This window comes from Haliotis rufescens, unplaced genomic scaffold, assembly GCF_023055435.1.
Source record: "Haliotis rufescens isolate VD_foot unplaced genomic scaffold, xgHalRufe1.0.p SCAF_1, whole genome shotgun sequence".
Lineage (NCBI taxonomy): Eukaryota > Metazoa > Mollusca > Gastropoda > Lepetellida > Haliotidae > Haliotis > Haliotis rufescens.
The window spans coordinates 32,145,164-32,163,883 of record NW_025963779.1 but is presented as its reverse complement, the minus strand read 5'-3'; the positions used below and the strand labels follow the sequence as shown (position 1 = coordinate 32,163,883).

General features: G+C 41.8%; 1 protein-coding gene across 1 annotated transcript; it reads right to left on the bottom strand.

Annotated features, from left to right (window-relative positions):
* Positions 1 to 632: 632 nt before the first annotated feature.
* Positions 633 to 18,202, bottom strand: LOC124110952 (protocadherin Fat 4-like). The gene is made up of 13 exons (XM_046470450.2): positions 17,889 to 18,202; positions 16,737 to 16,917; positions 12,597 to 12,761; positions 10,674 to 10,823; positions 9,915 to 10,043; positions 9,484 to 9,651; positions 8,196 to 8,392; positions 6,265 to 6,463; positions 5,010 to 5,646; positions 3,877 to 3,933; positions 3,232 to 3,288; positions 2,151 to 2,176; positions 633 to 1,369 (listed from the first exon to the last, which is right to left on the bottom strand). The coding sequence occupies exons 1-13, from the start codon at positions 17,946 to 17,948 to the stop codon at positions 1,290 to 1,292; spliced, it is 2,106 nt and encodes a 701-aa protein (XP_046326406.2). The 5' UTR covers positions 17,949 to 18,202; the 3' UTR covers positions 633 to 1,289.
* Between the last annotated feature and the right edge of the window lie 518 nt (positions 18,203 to 18,720).

The window sequence follows — 18,720 nt, the reverse complement described above, 5'->3', positions numbered from 1 at the left end:
GGACTCTAGTTTTGGTTGGTCAAGCTAATTATTACCATGTAATAACGAACATGTTATTTGAAAGACAGTGCAGGCTTCTTTATCAATTAGACATTGGGGTGCCCTGTGACTGTGATACGAGGATGGATAGTACAGTGATCCCTCGCTACAACGCTACCTTCTGGGTCCAAATAATTGAGAGCCATGCTTTACCGCGCGCTATAACCGAGTTAGCGCTATATTGAAGGGTGCAATAACGAGGGAACCCTGTACTTTGTACAGGGATGACAAGAACTGACAAACCAAAACACTTAAATCAAATCAAATCCTGTTAATCTGAAAGTCCCGTTCTAAATCGTTCATATTGACAATTAAATCAGGATTACTAGTGACAAAGTAATGTGGCTGTAGATATAGGCATACCTTCCCAGCAGTAATCCCAGTACGGGTTGGGCATCCAGATTAATATTGATTAAATAATTGCAAATATAGTAACGAGTATTGGAATAAGAGATTCATAATACTGGAGTACATGCATATTTGAGGGGCCAATATTCGGGGCATTTTAATTATTGCTAGAGTTTAGCCGTTTCATGAAACACCCAGAAGTGTTTTAGACCAAAAGGGATAAATATGATATTTTTTCTGATTAAAAACAAAAGTTAGAGTTGATAATCGATGCCAACAGATGATATTTTAAATTATCAAGTATGTATAGCCGTTGACCAGTTGATAAATGTATCGAAAGCTTGGTCGATCGTTACGCCCATAATATATTCATCAATAATATTAATAGAGTTGTCTATTTATGTAAAGCTGACCTAATCATGAAAGACTAGGGTATACAGTCAGATACTGACCATGTCTTAAGTAACAGAACCGCACACAGATGATACAATCTTATGTAAACACACACATGGTATAAATATCAAAATGGCCGCTCAACAAAGACGTACAATATAGCATGGAGTGACCAAGCGAATAATAATCATCACCAACAACTGCTTCAGGGGAGTGTTACACATACCCTGTTTAGAGAGCTCGCGTGTATTATGTGTAATCCTATATAATATAAATTTCATGGAGACAGATGGCTGTTGTACACTCAGTTCTTGAGTCAGGCCTAGTTGCACATACACGAATATGAACAATCATGACAAATCAGCTTTCTTGACATTGATTGTATCTGGTAACGTCAAGGTACAGTGACTGATTTATGAGGCTGCATGACATGCGCAGCAGGAGTCATGTTTCAGCAGTCACTGGTTAAGTTATACCACTATTAAAGTTACACGTCAATGGTTTCACATCTACAGTTCAAATGATTTATCTGGCTGTGTGCCCATCCCTCGCCAGACGTTCTTCTGTTGCAGGTTCGGACCTCGCTGGTCTGTAAACAACAACAGAAATGTCATATCACAGCCCAAGGTTATTCTACAACTGTGTAAAACAGAAGAGGAGGTTTAGGTGATGAATGGCTGTCGGTTAAACATTGGGCAGTTGGTTAAACATCGGGGAGATTAGTGACACAGTCGTCAAAGTAACCGCAATTCGCTCTGCATAGTTGCGTCCCTTTGGCGTGCCAGAAAAATATGGTTCAGGAGTCGCCCTGATTACGTTTCTAGCTTTGCCAGCACCTTGTCCGAGCTCGTGAAAAACAATGTCCGATAGCTACAATAACAATCCCGGTAATAATGGGTATAACATGTTATTTCCGACAGGTAAGTTAAATACATTGTGTCCATTAGTTGTCCCAAATGCATAATTTTAAGAGCAAATACTAAATCCCATTCTAGGGCCAAGAAGGAAATGTGTGTGTTTTCTGATACCCGAACGACCATAATCTGGAACATCCGACCTTAAAACATTTTTTTCTGTTTTTTCTCGAATAGCACCAGAGCTTTTATCACTATCCCGGCATTGTCCGTATTTAGTGTTCTCTATTGACAAACCACTCATTATCTTCATTTGAAAGCGCATTTTTATTGACATACTGCATACTGCAAAGTGTCGTTTTTCAAAGAAAAGAACTCCTCAAAGTATAAAATAATAACCCACAAACCGACTACAACACCTATACCTGTTATACACCCCAGATCACTTACAAAACATGGAATACGTCGATCACTACAGACTAAAAGTACACCAATTGAATGTCAAGCTAAACTTACCATCCTTGTAGGCCTCGTACGGTTGCCTGTATAGGAAACAGAGAGTGGAAGTTATACATAGAGTTGGCCAAATCTAATCGACCCGTGAAGATTCCGGGATAGAATAGGTCTTCAGCAACCCATACTTGCCGTAAAAGGCGAATAACGGGATCGGGTGGTCAGGCTCGCTGAGCGTGGATCGATGCTCATGATGTCAATCACTCGATTATTTACAGACCGCCGTCATATAGCTGGAATATTGCTGAGTGCGGCGTTAAACAACAAACAAACAACAAGTCTAATCACAAAGTTCTATTTGTCTTGGGTGTGTGTTATCGATTATGCTGTGTTAATATAGTAGTTTTGGTTCATGAATGACACCACATACAGCACTAGACCATCCTAATGACGTCGGCATGTAACTAATCAGCGACTTGTGAATAACAACCGTCTGGACCCGCAATCAAGTGGTTGATATTATGTTGGTTGGTTGGTTTGTTGTTTAACGCCGCACTCAGCAATATTCCAGCTATATGACGATGGTCTGTAAATAATCGAGTCTGGACCAGACAATCCAGTGATTAATATCATGAGCATCGATCCACGCAATTGGGATCGATGACATGAATCAACCAAGTCAGCGAGCCTGACCACCCGATCCCGTTAGTCGCCTTTTACGACAAGCATTGTCACCTTTTACGGCAAGCATGGGTTGCTGAAGACCTATTCTACCCCGGAATCTTCACGGGGTGGTTGATATTATGAGCGCAGTCCCACGCCGTTAGTTTAAGATAACGTGCTGTCAACCCAGTCACCCTGTCTGAAAAACCCAGTTAGTCGCTCACAAAGTGGAATATATATGTAACACGTTTGAATATCGGGGATGAAGTTGTGGATTTATTCTGACCTGGAATCCCCGTGCGGATCATGAATGACTGGATTTATGTTAAATATTCGATGTACGGTGACGTCACGCCAAGTTTTGCTGCTGACAACAACACATGTATTAGTGACTAATGTGACGTCACGTGGAAGAGGAAGATTACCTGTGCAGGTGGAGTGTCGGATCACAAAGAACCCAGGTATAATATATTATACTTACACTTCTCTCGGTGTGACCGGCTTCACGTTGTTCCTCTTGGGAGACTGGCGGTTATTGCTGAAATGTTCAAATGCGCTTTAACTCTTTATGAGTTTGTAAAACCCGTTCACGAGATTTTACGATAGCTTCAAGTTGATCATCTTCCCGAGGCAAGAGCGTCCACTTGCCTACGTGTGAATGTAGACTTTGATAAATAGGCAAGTGGACGCTCTTGCCTCGGGAAGATGCAAGTTCATATAGTTTTCGTATAATTATAACGGAAAATAAAAAGCATGCAAAATGTCACAACCTGTAAATGCCAAAATATCATAATAATACATTAACGTGCGCATTCTGGTAAATTCGCATCGATTTTCATTTACAAACTTGTACGAAGTCACACCTACAATAATATTATATATATTATTAACATTTTAACAAGAAGAAACATTTGAAAATACTTCAAACGTCATTGTCAGATTGTGCCAGATTGTTGTTTTGAAACGAGCTTACATTGCCTTGCCGTCATCTTGCCAAGTTAAATTATACGAACGACGTGCTATCAATTTGAAAAAAAATAACAAAAAATAACAGAAGCCCCTGGTCTTTATAACACGTAAATATTTTTTAAGGAAACTAGACCTTAAAATACCACAATCTTCTTACCCTCTGAACTGAACTTGTTTATTATCAGGAGGACCAGGCTGCGTATTTTGTGATGGTCTGAAGAACGAAAACATATTTGAATCAATTCACATCTTGCATGAGACGACTAGGACACCCGTGCACCTATAAACTCCTTGAATAATAGTACCCTGAACACATGCTGAATACGGTGTCTTGTTGTTTACAGCAATTCAAAATCTGAATCTCTGCCCTCCGACGAATATCACAGTAATATTTTATTTGACATTTTTAAAATAAGTGGCTAGTCACATGCAAACCAGTGGTTGACACTATGAGCATCAGCCTGCGCCGCCGGCCTGAACTTCACGCAGGCCCTATACCATTAATTAACTACTTTGGTGAAAATAAGGGGCGGTCGGGTAGCCTAGTGGTTAAAGCGTTCGCTCGGCCCGGCTTCGATTCCCGACATTGGTACAATGTGTGAAGCCCATTTCTGGCGTCCCCCGCCGTCATATTGCTGGAATATTGCTAAAAGCGGCGTTAAACCAGACTCACTCACTCACTTGGTGAAAATAAAACTTTGATGACGGAGACGGATAAGCATTATCGTGGAGGAGATGAAGCCCACGACAGCTGTGGGTTCGAAAACCCATTATTGGTACAAGAAGACCCTAGAATCCACAACTCCGTCATTAGAGTCAGTAACATGGAAGCAATATCACATTTTAAAATATAATTTGAAATTATAGAAACATGACATGAAAAAGGTGTTCCGGGATTAGGCACTTAACATGGTATATTTTAAACGCGTGGACAATTGATGAACAAAACACTGATCAGGGCCCACTTGCACAAAACGATCTTAGCGCTAAGACTATTGTAACCCTATGTTAAAGTATGGGAGGTAAGATCATCTTAGCGCTAAGATCGCTTTGTGCAAGTGGGCCCAGATCCCAAGCCCAAAATAAAATGTTGTCGATATGTGTGTGATTTATATTACTTACATGTAAGATATAATAATCCAAAATTATTTCAAACAAAGCAACTTTCAAAACAGTCTTTGAGAATACAGGGAAACATGACATCATAAAACTAGAAAAAAGACGTTTATCGGCAATTTTAAGTTCGTTATCTCAAGGGAGCTATGTTCATACTTTTAAGAACGCACTGACCCTGCATTGAATCTTGGTGAGGAACTTCCTCTACAGCGCGGCGCGATGTATCTGCTGATGAAGAAAGCGGCGGCAGCTATTCCGATACACCCCAATATACAAGCGCTGACGATCCATGGCATATTGCCAGTGCCATTGTCACCGTTGACCGCTGATGCAGGTACAAGGCCATCCAAACCAGGTACAGTTGTGGCAGGGGTAGTTGTTGTCGTCGGGACAGGCGTTGTAGTTGACGGCACGGTTGTCGTTGCAGTGGTGGTAATAGTGCAGAGGATTGAGGAGACGAGTACTGGCACAGAAGAGCTAGTCAGCGGACCAGGAAACGTCCCTTTATCCGAAGCCGTAACGTAGATGGTCTCTACTGTGCCAGCCGGTATTGACCCGTTGAGGATGACGTCGCAAGCAGGCAAGACGAAAAGGACGCCGGTGGTGCTTGGGTTGCATTGGACAACGTTGTTATTGTTGAAAGCTGTGTCCACGCCATCAGCAGCAAATATTTTGGTTAGGTAGGTGCCGGCGGGGAAACAGTCTTCCACTTGAACCTGGTATAGACCTGATGGTGGGCCGGTGATTACAGGTGGGTTGTCGTTCTTGTCCAAGAAGTTGATCGTCACTGTTGTGTTATCCTTTCCTTTGTCTGTAAGCAACGATGACAGTGAGTGAGTTAGTTGGGTTTTATGCCGCTTTGAACAGTATTCCAGTAACGGCGTGTCTGCTAAATGATGCAGGTCTGACATTTAGACATTTACCACTTTGGTGAAACCCATGAGAATAAGTATGGTAGTGACAAACCTAGAAACCAAAACGAGGCGAACCGGGATTCGAACCATGATCATACGTTTCTGTTTCTGGCGAGCCGAAGGGACGCAACTCTGCACAGCCTTAGATGTTTGTTTGTTTGTTGTTTAACGTCGCACTCAGCAATATTCAAGCTATATGACGACGGTCTGTAAATAATCGCGTCTGAACCAGAAAATCCAGTGATTAACATCATGAGCATCGATCCACGCAATTGGGATACGATGACATGCACCAAGTGAGCGAGCCGACCACCCGATCCCGAAGTCGCCTCTCACGACAAGCATAGTCGCCTTTTATGGCAAGCATGGGTCGCTGAAGACCTAATCTACCTCGGATCTTCACGGGTCAGGCACAAATCTGGGATCCGAAGCCAGGGTCAGCAAACCCTGGAACCGGTGCACCCCTTTGTCGTGAAGGATGTGTTTGTCTCACAGGAGGATGCCCCTCTACGTACCTTTAACGTCTTCCACTTGAATCATAAGTACAACTGTAGTAGCAGCACCGGCAACGTCGACGTCGTAGTCAAGACAGGTGATAATCCCGCTGGCGGAGTCGATGTAGAAGAGGTTGGCGGCATTACCGCCAATGATACTGTAGGTCCCAGTGTCGCCAGGGTCTTCATCCACGAAGGTGAAGCCAGCATCGTAGGTAAACTTTAACACAAATATATAACATTGTTACCATTACAAAATGCGATTACACATGTAGCCAGTGATGCTGTCACATTGTTGTTGTTGTTTGTTGTTTAACGCCGCTCTCAGCAAGCTTTTTGACGGCGGTCTGTAAATAATCGAGTCTGGACCAGACAATCCAGTTGTTGACATCATAAGAATCGATCCATGCGATGACATGCATCAACCAAGTCAGCGAGCGTGATCACCCGATCCCGTTCGTCGCCTCTCACGACAAGCATAGTCGCCTTTTACGGCAAGCATGGGATGCTGAAGACCTATTCTACCCCGGATCTTCACTGCATCGATCAGATATTTTAAAAGTTCTTCAACTTGATTTGAGCCAATCTATGATATACTGCCGTTATTACACTGTCCTTTGATGACTTATTTTTAATATAGTATAATTGTATGACGATATTGCTGAATTCTGACATCGTTAGAATTATGGGTTATATTACATCGGAGCTATGGGGGATCAGAAGACTGCACATGTTTAAATGCTGTTTCTTTTCTTTTGTTTGAGAAAAAATGGGTTACAGGGATGGATTGGAGGATCTTGATCATGGTTTAATAATGTGCACGTTTGAATACATCAACGTTCTATTATTCTGCTCTATAGCTCTGCAATGGGATTACCTGCGACATGAAACCTACTGAAGTCGTAATACCACGCATTCATAAGTGATGATGACATTAATGATGACAATGTTGCATTGATGTAGGCAGGAACACCTAGATGACGTTTATTAGGGACCTGGGCCCCGATCATCAAAGGTTTCTTAGCGTTAAGACGATAGTAACTCAAATACTTGAACACAGACTTTCGACAGTCATAACGCTACCATCGCTTTGTGAAACTGAGCACTGATCTCATGTCTCTTGTGTGCCAACAGGGTATGGCGAAGCAATCTCATGGTCATGATCAACCACGGAAGGCAGAATTTGTTTCTCATCGTCTGAAAACGGCGTACCACTGCTAAAATAACTGTAAGTGAGGGCGATAAGCTCGAGAGTTAGTGAGTGATTTGGGTTTAACGCCGCTTTTAACAGTATTCCAATATTATCACGGCGTGTCAGCTTATTGTGTGAGGAAAGCCCGAAGTGATGCAGGTCTTAGAAGTTTACCACTTCGATGAAACCCACAAGCACAGGTATCGTGCTGACAAACCTAGAAACGTAATCGGGGCGAACTAGGGTTCAAACCCACAGTCATAGGTTTCTGGCGTGTCCAAGGGGCGCAACTCTGCACAGAGAAGCTTCAGAACCTAGCCTGACATTCATTCAGAATAAACTTAATACACGACCAAAGTGAAATCGCAGATATGAAAATCTGCTTTCATTTTCATCCGCTTTTACTAGCCGTTATCTCGACACTTACCATTCAGTATTTATTGATGGGTAATTTTATGTACTGCTCTTAATATCCGGCATCTCGTAGTCGCTGTATCAATGCGGACCAGTATATCGCTTGAATACATTAGTAATACGCTTTTTCATATTCTTTATAACGACGTTTCAGAGCTAGTTCTTCCCCATCGTCACCTGGAAAGGGCAAATACGTAGCCCTGAAACGTCTTTGCAAAGAATAAAGGAAGTTGTTACCCATTACATAGTGTCATGTATTCATGTTCTTCCAAGTTCTAACTGCCTATCAAAGACTTCAGTATATAGTTGTCCGCAGCTGCACTATGTTGTTTGGGAGATGACCTACCGGACCTTCATACTGAACGGTGACCACGTCCCTAGGGCTGATGACAGGGGGGTCGTTGGCGTCGGTGACCTTGACATAGAGGAAGAAGGTGTCTGGAGCACAGAAACCATTAGACGGCTGGATAGTGACGTTGATGTTTCGAACCCCGCTTTCATAATCCAGCTTGCTTCTCAGGCGCAGGGTGGATGTTGCCGCGGCTGCAATGAGGATTATGTAAGCCCCATGACGTCATTGCTACAATCATGTTCTAAGGAGGGCACGAACTCGGTAAAAACCAATACAAATATATAGATTAAAAGTTCGAGACGAAGGCTGTCGATATTTGGCGACTATAACGTAACTTCGTAGTCTATTATCATTTATTATGTTGGCGTTCCAGATGTCTCACTGTGCTTGTACTCGACTGATGTGTTAATTATATTATTAATTATATTATTATTATTTTTTCTTATTACTCTGTACTCATCATAGACAACGTGGCATACAGGGACACCAGAAATGGGCTTCACACATTGTACCAATGTCGGGAATCGAACCCGGGTCTTCGGTGTGACGAGCGAACGCGTTAACCACTAGGCTACCCCACCGCCCCTTTCACGGGTGATGTTGTAGAGATAACAACAAAACAAGCAGAACAAGATGGTGGTATGGTTGCAGAATAGTAATAGTAGTAATAGTAGTAATAGTATCAGTAGTAGTAGTAGTAGTAATTGTAGTAGGAGTAGAAGGATCAGGAGTAACAGTATGAGTGGTTTTAATAGTAGTTGTAACAGTGGTAGTAGTGGTGTTGCCGATACTGACGTCGTAGCGACATGAAGTGTAGCAGATGTAGAACGATAGTCACAGCAGTTTGAGAATCAGCAGCAACAGGAGACGTGGAGGGTCTTCAGGAACCCATGCTTGCCGTAAGAGGCAACTAACGGGATGTCGTCGTCGTCGTATCCCAATTGCGTGGATCGATGCTCATGTTGTCAATCACTAGATTGTCTGGTCCAGATTTGATATTTAGAGACCACCGTCATATAGCTTGAATAGTGATGAGTTCGGCATTAAAAAAGTAACAAACAAAGTAGCATCAGAAGCAGCAGCAACATTAGTAGAAGTAGTAGCGGTAATAGTAGAAGTAGTAGAAGCAGAAGTAGTAGCAACAGAAGTAGTAGCGATAGTAGTAGCATCAGAATTTGTAGCGATAGGAGCAATAGTAGAAATAACTATAGCGACATAAGATGGTGAGAAAATGCAGCTTTTTGTAGCAAACTCACGTCCCATGTTTTCTGGATCAACTTACTGTTTACTTCAAAAATGAATGCTGCTATAGAGGGTGAAGTGTCTATAGTGTAGGTGGCTACTGGATCACTGACCGCCTGGATGTCGTGTATTATGCTGTTGATTGGCAGATCTTCAGACACGGTCACATCTTTGTTGACCCCCGGGATATAGGGCACTTGGTAGTAATCTGAAATATGTCATGCATAGCGCCTCTGAGCAACAGTAGAAACCTTCTCGTGGTCAACATATTAAATAACTGAAATAACAGGACAAGCCATCCTCGCTATTCAGGGCTTTTGAGTACCACACATTGACGTGGAATTTAAGATTAATGTCGAACGTCTATTTACCAATAAGGCCCTAATCTTTCGACTGATCCACAATCCGCACATAAGTGATTATGCTGCCCTGCCAATGATTATATAAGCGAATACATCCATCAGACAGTACCTGAAAACTGTACGGTGATGACTTTGGGTCCCACGATGACGTTTCTGCTGTCGTGTACGTATATAAAGAACACGAGCGTTGGAAAACACTCCGAGGAGAGGTCTGCAGTAGCCCGGACTACTCCGTCAGCTGAAACAACGTCATTTCGTTACTATATATAGTATATCTAAACTTAAGTGTGTAATACGCACCACAAACACACACGCACTCTCTCTCTCTTTTTTTTCTCTCTCTCTTTCTCTCACTCTCTCTTTCTCTCTCTCTCTCTCTCTCTCTCTCACACACACACTCACACATACACACCCAGACAGACTCTCTCTCTCTCTCACACACACACACACTCGCACATACACACCCAGACAGACACTCTCTCTCCCTCTCACACACACACACACACACACACACACACACACACACACACACACACACACACACACACACACACACACACACACACACACACACACACATGGGGTTTAACATCGCGTTCAAGACTATTTCACTTATATAGCGCCTTGCATGTCCGTAGGAATGTTGCTGTGTGTATTCCCTTAATATCATGAGCGCCAGGCAGGGTAACAACAAGTACCATCTTATAACATCTTTTGCTATGACGCGGCCAGGGATCAAACCACCGACATTCGCCCTGTGGGCAGGCGCTCTATCCACTAGACCATGGAGGCAGCTCGACTCCTATTGGTACATTAATAAGGAGAATTAGCATGTAAAGTAGGACAATGGATGTTAGAGTGTACATACTGAGTCCAATCTCGTATTTGGAGGCACTGGAGGCGGGCTGAACAGTCATGTTGTAGAACACCGCATCACCGTCCGGCTCTGTAACACCTGTCTCTATGTAGATCACTGCCCCATTTTTGGTTGTCTTGGCGTTGATGTTTGTCACTGTCGCTGTAATGGATTAACATACAACTGACAATCCTCTCGTCTCGAATGCGGTTTTCTCAAATATATATCGTCGATTATGTATGATTCTATATAATTTTAATACAGTGTACAAAATGTTTTTTGGTCCTAAACACGTTCAGTGTCACATACTTAGGATCTAAACATGTTTAAAATCTAAACGTGTTTAGAACCAGCATGTTCAAAATATATTGATTCTAGATTGGCATGATGTACGATGGAATAGCAGACAAATAGAAGTATTACAGTGAGTGAGTGAGTTGGGTTTAACGCCGCTTTTAGCAGTATTCCGGTAATATCACGGCGTGTCAGATGAGTGTGGGTTCGGAGCGTTACGCCTTATACCATTTCATTTGTTTAGATTGTAATTGAAATAAAACATGCAAAACAAACACAACCCTTAGCACATATAGGGCTAAAATAGTAGCACATTGTTCACAGCGCAAGTGAATCAGCGTTAGTCGGGAGACCACATCCGGGTGATTGCTGTTTGGGCTTAAATGTTGTCACAGGGAAATCACTACGTACGTAATTCGTTTAACTGGAAATTTAGCTAACCAGGACAAATTTAACGAGATCCGTACTGTTCTGTTTAACAATGGCTTATAATAAATATCTGTGAGAATCGAAAAGTTTAAGGTAGAGTGTGATCGTTATTTAGCAAAACTGGTTCTTTGGCGGTTCCTTTGGCGGTTCTAATGAATACATTTTATATTATTTTGTTCAGAGTTTGTCTCGAGGTGAGGTGAGGTTGCTGGTACTAGTCCGGACTAATGCAGGTCATAATTTTATCCCCGTATTGCCGAGCGCCAGGCAGGGTAATAACACGTACTGGCATGACGCGACCGGGGATCGACAACAGACATTCATCTCTCTAGGCAGACGCTCTACCACTAGACCAGGGAGACGGTTGAGTTTGTCTCGAGAAAGCAAAGAACCAGGCAATAGACGTGACAATGAAGCTGTTCGATTCCGTTGTTGGTCATGTTGGTCAGATACTACTTCACTTACGACTGGTATTCCAGTGCAATGGAACAGACGCAGTAACAGCTTCAATTCAAGTTGAAATAAACAAAGAATCCCAATAAAAATTTGATTAGTGTGTCCTCCGAATTAAAATATTTTGCGCTTTCCACTTCCTAATAATAATTAACCGTAACCTGCATAAATTCAAATTGATTATTTAGCCATGTTAAGAAAATTAAAGAGGTGAGGTGAAATGGGGTTTAACGTCGCGTCCAAGATTAATGCACTTATATAGCGACGTGCATGTACGTGTGTGTGTGTGTGTGCGTACGTGCGTGCCTGCTTGTACTAGTCCGGACTGATGCCGATTTATAGTGCTAGCACACTGAGATACCATGCCGCAGTTTAACATGAATATCCCACTCAGACACAGTATACTGACTCCGAGCCGACCAGTCCTTGTTTTAGCCCCTTAATGCCGAGCGCCAGCCAGGGTAACAACAAGTACCAATTTTTAACGTCTTTTGGTAGGACGCGGCTGGGGATCGAACCCCGGACCTTCCGCTCTACGGGTGAACACTCTACCATAAGACCACGGAGGCGGTCAGAAAATTTAAGACAGTTTGCAAAAAGGTTACATGGTATTTATCGATTCAGCTACTTAATTGATAATCAATATGAACTAGTATCATTATAACGTGTGTATTTTAACCTTATTATTCATTCAGAAAATTCTAACAATCAGTATTTCAGCGAAATGTTCAAAGAGGTTTGGACGTGTGTAATACGTGCCTGAAAATGTGTTAAACCTCGGCGGCTCGTTAGTCCTTACTCGTACGTTGATGGTGGTGGAGAGACTCGTCCCTGCTCCATCAGTGCACGTCACCGTGATGTCGTAGATGGGGACCAAGGCGTAGGAGAGGTTCCCCTGACTCGGGAGGTAGAAGAGCTGAAAGTCTGAGAGTAAACAGCAAAAGTTATATAAAAAAGCGAATGTAAATATAGCACAGCAGCGTTCAGTGGAAGAGGCACCATTGGCAGACAACACAATTGATTATCTAGTTTGTTGGTGGTTCCAATGGGGTTGTCTTGTCAAGAAATTTTGATTTACAGGTCATAGTATATTTGAAATGAAGTCGACTGCGGCGTAAAATAATAAACTAACAGGACTGAGTGTTTTCCTGTACTGATCAAGGTGATCTTAGTGCTACTGCTTTCGTAAGTCTGTGTTAAAGTATGTGAGTCTGTGTTAAAGTATGGGAGTCTGTGTTAAAGTATGGGAGTCTGTGTTAAAGTATGTTAAAGTATGGGAGTCTGTGTTAAAGTATGGGAGTCTGTGTTAAAGTATGGGAGTCTGTGTTAAAGCATGGGAGTCTGTGTTAAAGTATGGGAGTCTGTGTTAAAGTATGGGAGTCTATGTTAAAGTATGGGTGTCTGTGTTAAAGTATGGGAGTCTGTGTTAAAGTATGGGAGTCTGTGTTAAAGTATGGGAGTCTGTGTTAAAGTATGGGTGTCTGTGTTAAAGTATGGGAGTCTGTGTTAAAGTATGGGAGTCTGTGTTAAAGTATGGGAGTCTGTGTTAAAGTATGGGTGTCTGTGTTAAAGTATGGGAGTCTGTGTTAAAGTATGGGTGTCTGTGTTAAAGTATGGGAGTCTGTGTTAAAGTATGGGAGTCTGTGTTAAAGCATGGGAGTCTGTGTTAAAGTATGGGAGTCTGTGTTAAAGTATGGGAGTCTATGTTAAAGTATGGGTGTCTGTGTTAAAGTATGGGAGTCTGTGTTAAAGTATGGGAGTCTGTGTTAAAGTATGGGAGTCTGTGTTAAAGTATGGGAGTCTGTGTTAAAGCATGGGAGTCTGTGTTAAAGTATGGGAGTCTGTGTTAAAGTATGGGAGTCTATGTTAAAGTATGGGTGTCTGTGTTAAAGTATGGGAGTCTGTGTTAAAGTATGGGAGTCTGTGTTAAAGTATGGGAGTCTGTGTTAAAGTATGGGTGTCTGTGTTAAAGTATGGGAGTCTGTGTTAAAGTATGGGAGTCTGTGTTAAAGTATGGGTGTCTGTGTTAAAGTATGGGAGTCTGTGTTAAAGTATGGGTGTCTGTGTTAAAGTATGGGAGTCTGTGTTAAAGTATGGGAGTCTGTGTTAAAGTATGGGAGTCTGTGTTAAAGTATGGGAGTCTATGTTAAAGTATGGGTGTCTGTGTTAAAGTATGGGAGTCTGTGTTAAAGTATGGGAGTCTGTGTTAAAGTATGGGAGTCTGTGTTAAAGTATGGGTGTCTGTGTTAAAGTATGGGAGTCTGTGATAAAGTATGGGAGTCTGTGTTAAAGTATGGGAGTCTGTGTTAAAGTATGGGAGTCTGTGTTAAAGTATGGGAGTATGGGTGTCTGTGTTAAAGTATGGGAGTCTGTGTTAAAGTATGGGAGTCTGTGTTAAAGTATGGGTGTCTGTGTTAAAGTATGGGAGTCTGTGATAAAGTATGGGTGTCTGTGTTAAAGTATGGGAGTCTGTGTTAAAGTATGGGTGTCTGTGTTAAAGTATGGGAGTCTGTGTTAAAGTATGGGTGTCTGTGTTAAAGTATGGGAGTCTGTGTTAAAGTATGGGAGTCTGTGTTAAAGCATGGGAGTCTGTGTTAAAGTATGGGAGTCTGTGTTAAAGTATGGGAGTCTATGTTAAAGTATGGGTGTCTGTGTTAAAGTATGGGAGTCTGTGTTAAAGTATGGGAGTCTGTGTTAAAGTATGGGTGTCTGTGTTAAAGTATGGGAGTCTGTGATAAAGTATGGGAGTCTGTGTTAAAGTATGGGAGTCTGTGTTAAAGTATGGGAGTCTGTGTTAAAGTATGGGAGTATGGGTGTCTGTGTTAAAGTATGGGAGTCTGTGTTAAAGTATGGGAGTCTGTGTTAAAGTATGGGTGTCTGTGTTAAAGTATGGGAGTCTGTGATAAAGTATGGGTGTCTGTGTTAAAGTATGGGAGTCTGTGTTAAAGTATGGGTGTCTGTGTTAAAGTATGGGAGTCTGTGTTAAAGTATGGGTGTCTGTGTTAAAGTATGGGAGTCTGTGTTAAAGTATGGGAGTCTGTGTTAAAGCATGGGAGTCTGTGTTAAAGTATGGGAGTCTGTGTTAAAGTATGGGAGTCTATGTTAAAGTATGGGTGTCTGTGTTAAAGTATGGGAGTCTGTGTTAAAGTATGGGAGTCTGTGTTAAAGTATGGGAGTCTGTGTTAAAGTATGGGAGTCTGTGTTAAAGCATGGGAGTCTGTGTTAAAGTATGGGAGTCTGTGTTAAAGTATGGGAGTCTATGTTAAAGTATGGGTGTCTGTGTTAAAGTATGGGAGTCTGTGTTAAAGTATGGGAGTCTGTGTTAAAGTATGGGAGTCTGTGTTAAAGTATGGGTGTCTGTGTTAAAGTATGGGAGTCTGTGTTAAAGTATGGGAGTCTGTGTTAAAGTATGGGTGTCTGTGTTAAAGTATGGGAGTCTGTGTTAAAGTATGGGTGTCTGTGTTAAAGTATGGGAGTCTGTGTTAAAGTATGGGAGTCTGTGTTAAAGTATGGGAGTCTGTGTTAAAGTATGGGAGTCTATGTTAAAGTATGGGTGTCTGTGTTAAAGTATGGGAGTCTGTGTTAAAGTATGGGAGTCTGTGTTAAAGTATGGGAGTCTGTGTTAAAGTATGGGTGTCTGTGTTAAAGTATGGGAGTCTGTGATAAAGTATGGGAGTCTGTGTTAAAGTATGGGAGTCTGTGTTAAAGTATGGGAGTCTGTGTTAAAGTATGGGAGTATGGGTGTCTGTGTTAAAGTATGGGAGTCTGTGTTAAAGTATGGGAGTCTGTGTTAAAGTATGGGTGTCTGTGTTAAAGTATGGGAGTCTGTGATAAAGTATGGGAGTCTGTGTTAAAGTATGGGAGTCTGTGTTAAAGTATGGGAGTCTGTGTTAAAGTATGGGAGTCTGTGTTAAAGTATGGGAGTCTGTGTTAAAGTATGGGAGTCTGTGTTAAAGTATGGGTGTCTGTGTTAAAGTATGGGTGTCTGTGTTCAAGCATGGGAGTCTGTGTTAAAGTATGGGAGTCTGTGTTAAAACATGGGAGTCTTTGTTAAAGCATGGGAGTCTGTGTTAAAGTATGGGAGTCTGTGTTAAAGTATGGGAGTCTGTGTTAAAGTGTGGGTGCCTGTGTTAAAGCATGAGAGTCTGTGTTAAAGTATGGGAGTCTGTGTTAAAGTATGGGAGTCTGTGTTAAAGTGTGGGTGCCTGTGTTAAAGCATGAGAGTCTGTGTTAAAGTATGGGAGTCTGTGTTAAAGTATGGGAGTCTGGGAGTCTGTGTTAAAGTATGGGAGTCTGTGTTAATGTATGGGAGTCTGTGTTAAAGTATGGGAGTCTGTGTTAAAACATGGGAGTCTGTGTTAAAGCATCGGAGTCTGTGTTAAAGTATGGGAGTCTGTGTTAAAGTATGGGTGTCTGTGTTAAAGTATGGGTGTCTGTGTTCAAGCATGGGAGTCTGTGTTAAAGTATGGGAGTCTGTGTTAAAGCATGGGAGTCTGTGTCAAAGTATGGGAGTATGGGAGTCTGTGTTAAAGTATGGGAGTCTGTGTCAAAGTATGGGAGTCTGTGTTAAAGTATGATCGAATCCATATATTGACATCCGTGTCAGAAGGTGGGTGATCTTAGCGCTATGGCTGCTGTCTTACGATCAAATCCTGTACGATATTCTCGCGAAGAGGGGGTGTGGATACTCACGCAGAGAAAGGGCTACTAACGAAGAGGGTGATGTGATCCCTAAATAGAGGGTGTGTGGGCTACTCACGTGGATAAAGGGCTAGTTACGAAGAGGATAATAGGGTTACAGGTGTGCAGGGCTACTCACTAAGACAGAGTTACAGATGAAGAGGGGCTACTGTCAAAGAGAAAGAGGGGCTACTCTCAAAGGGAAAGGGGGCTACCTACTTATGGATGGGGCGATCTTGTAGACGGCGAAGCACGTTGCACAGAGAGTGGTCGGCGAGACACTCTGAAGGAAGACGGTTATGTCGGCCGTGTGGGTACACACGATGTCCGTCAGGCTGATCCGGGACCTCTCTTCTTCATACACATTGGCCACCAGGGGGGTACTACTGATAGTCATTTGCTGGAGATAATGGTAACACCAAATGTAATAATACTAACTTGCTATGTGGCGGTATCCTGTTAATAATAGAGTCTGGACCAGACAGTCCAGTGATTGACATCATGTGCATCGATATACACAATTGGGATACAGTATCGGTATCAGTATCAGTATCAGTATTAGTATTATTATCAGTATTAGTATCAGTTTCAATATCAGTATCAGTATCAGTATTAGTATCAATATCAATATCAATATCAATATCAATATCAATATCAGTATTAGTATTAGTATCAGTATTAGTATCAGCATTAGTGGATGTTTTACTCGGCACTTAGCAATATTCCAGGCTGTTAAAACATCTGGACTGGGCAAGACAAACCAGTGGTTGATATTATGAGCAACGTTTGCGCCTCGGAGTACATCAACCATCAATAATCGAAGCTGACCAACGGTGCACTTTAGTCACCTCTTACGACAAACAAGGTTACTTGGTCCCGGACTCGGAATTGCCACAGGGTAATAGAAATAGTAGTAGTGATAGGGAATGGGTACCCGTGATTAATGTAAAGTGATTATTAACCTTCTAGAGCCTCACAGGGTTGTATACTCCCCATGGAGCTGAGAATGAAAGCCATGTGCACACTGATCCATTTACCGGAGTGATAACAATGCAGCGTTATTATTATTATTATTATTATTATTATTATTATTTATTTGACACATTGGTCGGGATGAAGTTATATATAGTTTTAAATGAAGGTTTATTAGTCTGGAGCCATGTCTCTGATATCTACAAAGATGTAGGACACGGTCATCCAAATAAGTGTATAGTTACTAAACCACTTGTTTACAAAACAAATTCAAAGTGAAAAAATAAAGAAACTGAAAACAAATTTCCATGAAATAGAACAATGTAAATGACAATTCTTCAATTAAATGAAAATGTATATTAATTATATATGAACGTGTAACATTAATATCATACATACACCATTGACGCCTTTCACCAGCACGGCGAAAACAAGGAACACTATCCATGATGACAACATGTTGGTTATAATACCACAAAGCCAGATCCGAGGGTATCACTTTACATATTATTCCATCAGGAAGTTTAAATATCACTTAGATCATCCCGGTTTCACAAGCCGACGAAATCCGACTGAGTCAAGCCGTAAATCCACGCTGGCTGCGGAGTACATGTATTTAAATGTATGTAAGTAAGTTTGTCAGATATCGTTCCATAGACTGGTACATTGAATTCGTTATTGCCTGTCTATGCTTACAAATACGTCTCTTTCAGGCGCTTGTTGTGGATATTGAAGACATGGGTTCAATAGCATTAACAAAGACCCTCCTTTGCTTTAGCATTCCTTCACATTGGAGATGGGAGTTCTATGATTCCACTCACACGAACCATTTGTATCCGCCGTGCTGTCACATGGTTGAACCTACCACTTCAACATCGGCTCTTTATTCGCATAGCTAGACGATCTCCGTTCAAAGGGTTTTATTTGAAAGTGATTTATTATGACGCACGTTTTTCACACTGGCTGTCAAATTCCAAATGTTGATATTCTATGATATAAAAGTAGTTCATGGACGGTTTATTTTTTTCAGGTTGATCCGGTTTAATTTAATACACGTCATTCAAGGACGCATTTGCCAGATAAACATGTGAGTGAGTGAGGTTTGTATTATCTCGGCAAGAGGGTGAACAATAACACAATAATATCACAGCGGGGGGACACCAATAATTTGTTCACACATCTGTGACCGGTCTTCGACTGGTAAGGCTTGCTCCTTGTGGGCATTAGGTAT

Bases quoted from the DNA above. Each gene is read 5' to 3' on its own strand.
- LOC124110952 (XM_046470450.2), bottom strand. From the start codon at position 17,948: ATGTTGTCATCATGGATAGTGTTCCTTGTTTTCGCCGTGCTGGTGAAA. The intron at 8,393-9,483 runs GTAAGTTGATCC...TCCTCATTGCAG, and splicing joins ATTCATTTTTGAAGTAAACA to CCGCGGCAACATCCACCCTG. The intron at 5,647-6,264 runs GTACGTAGAGGG...CGTTGCTTACAG, and splicing joins TCAAGTGGAAGACGTTAAAG to ACAAAGGAAAGGATAACACA.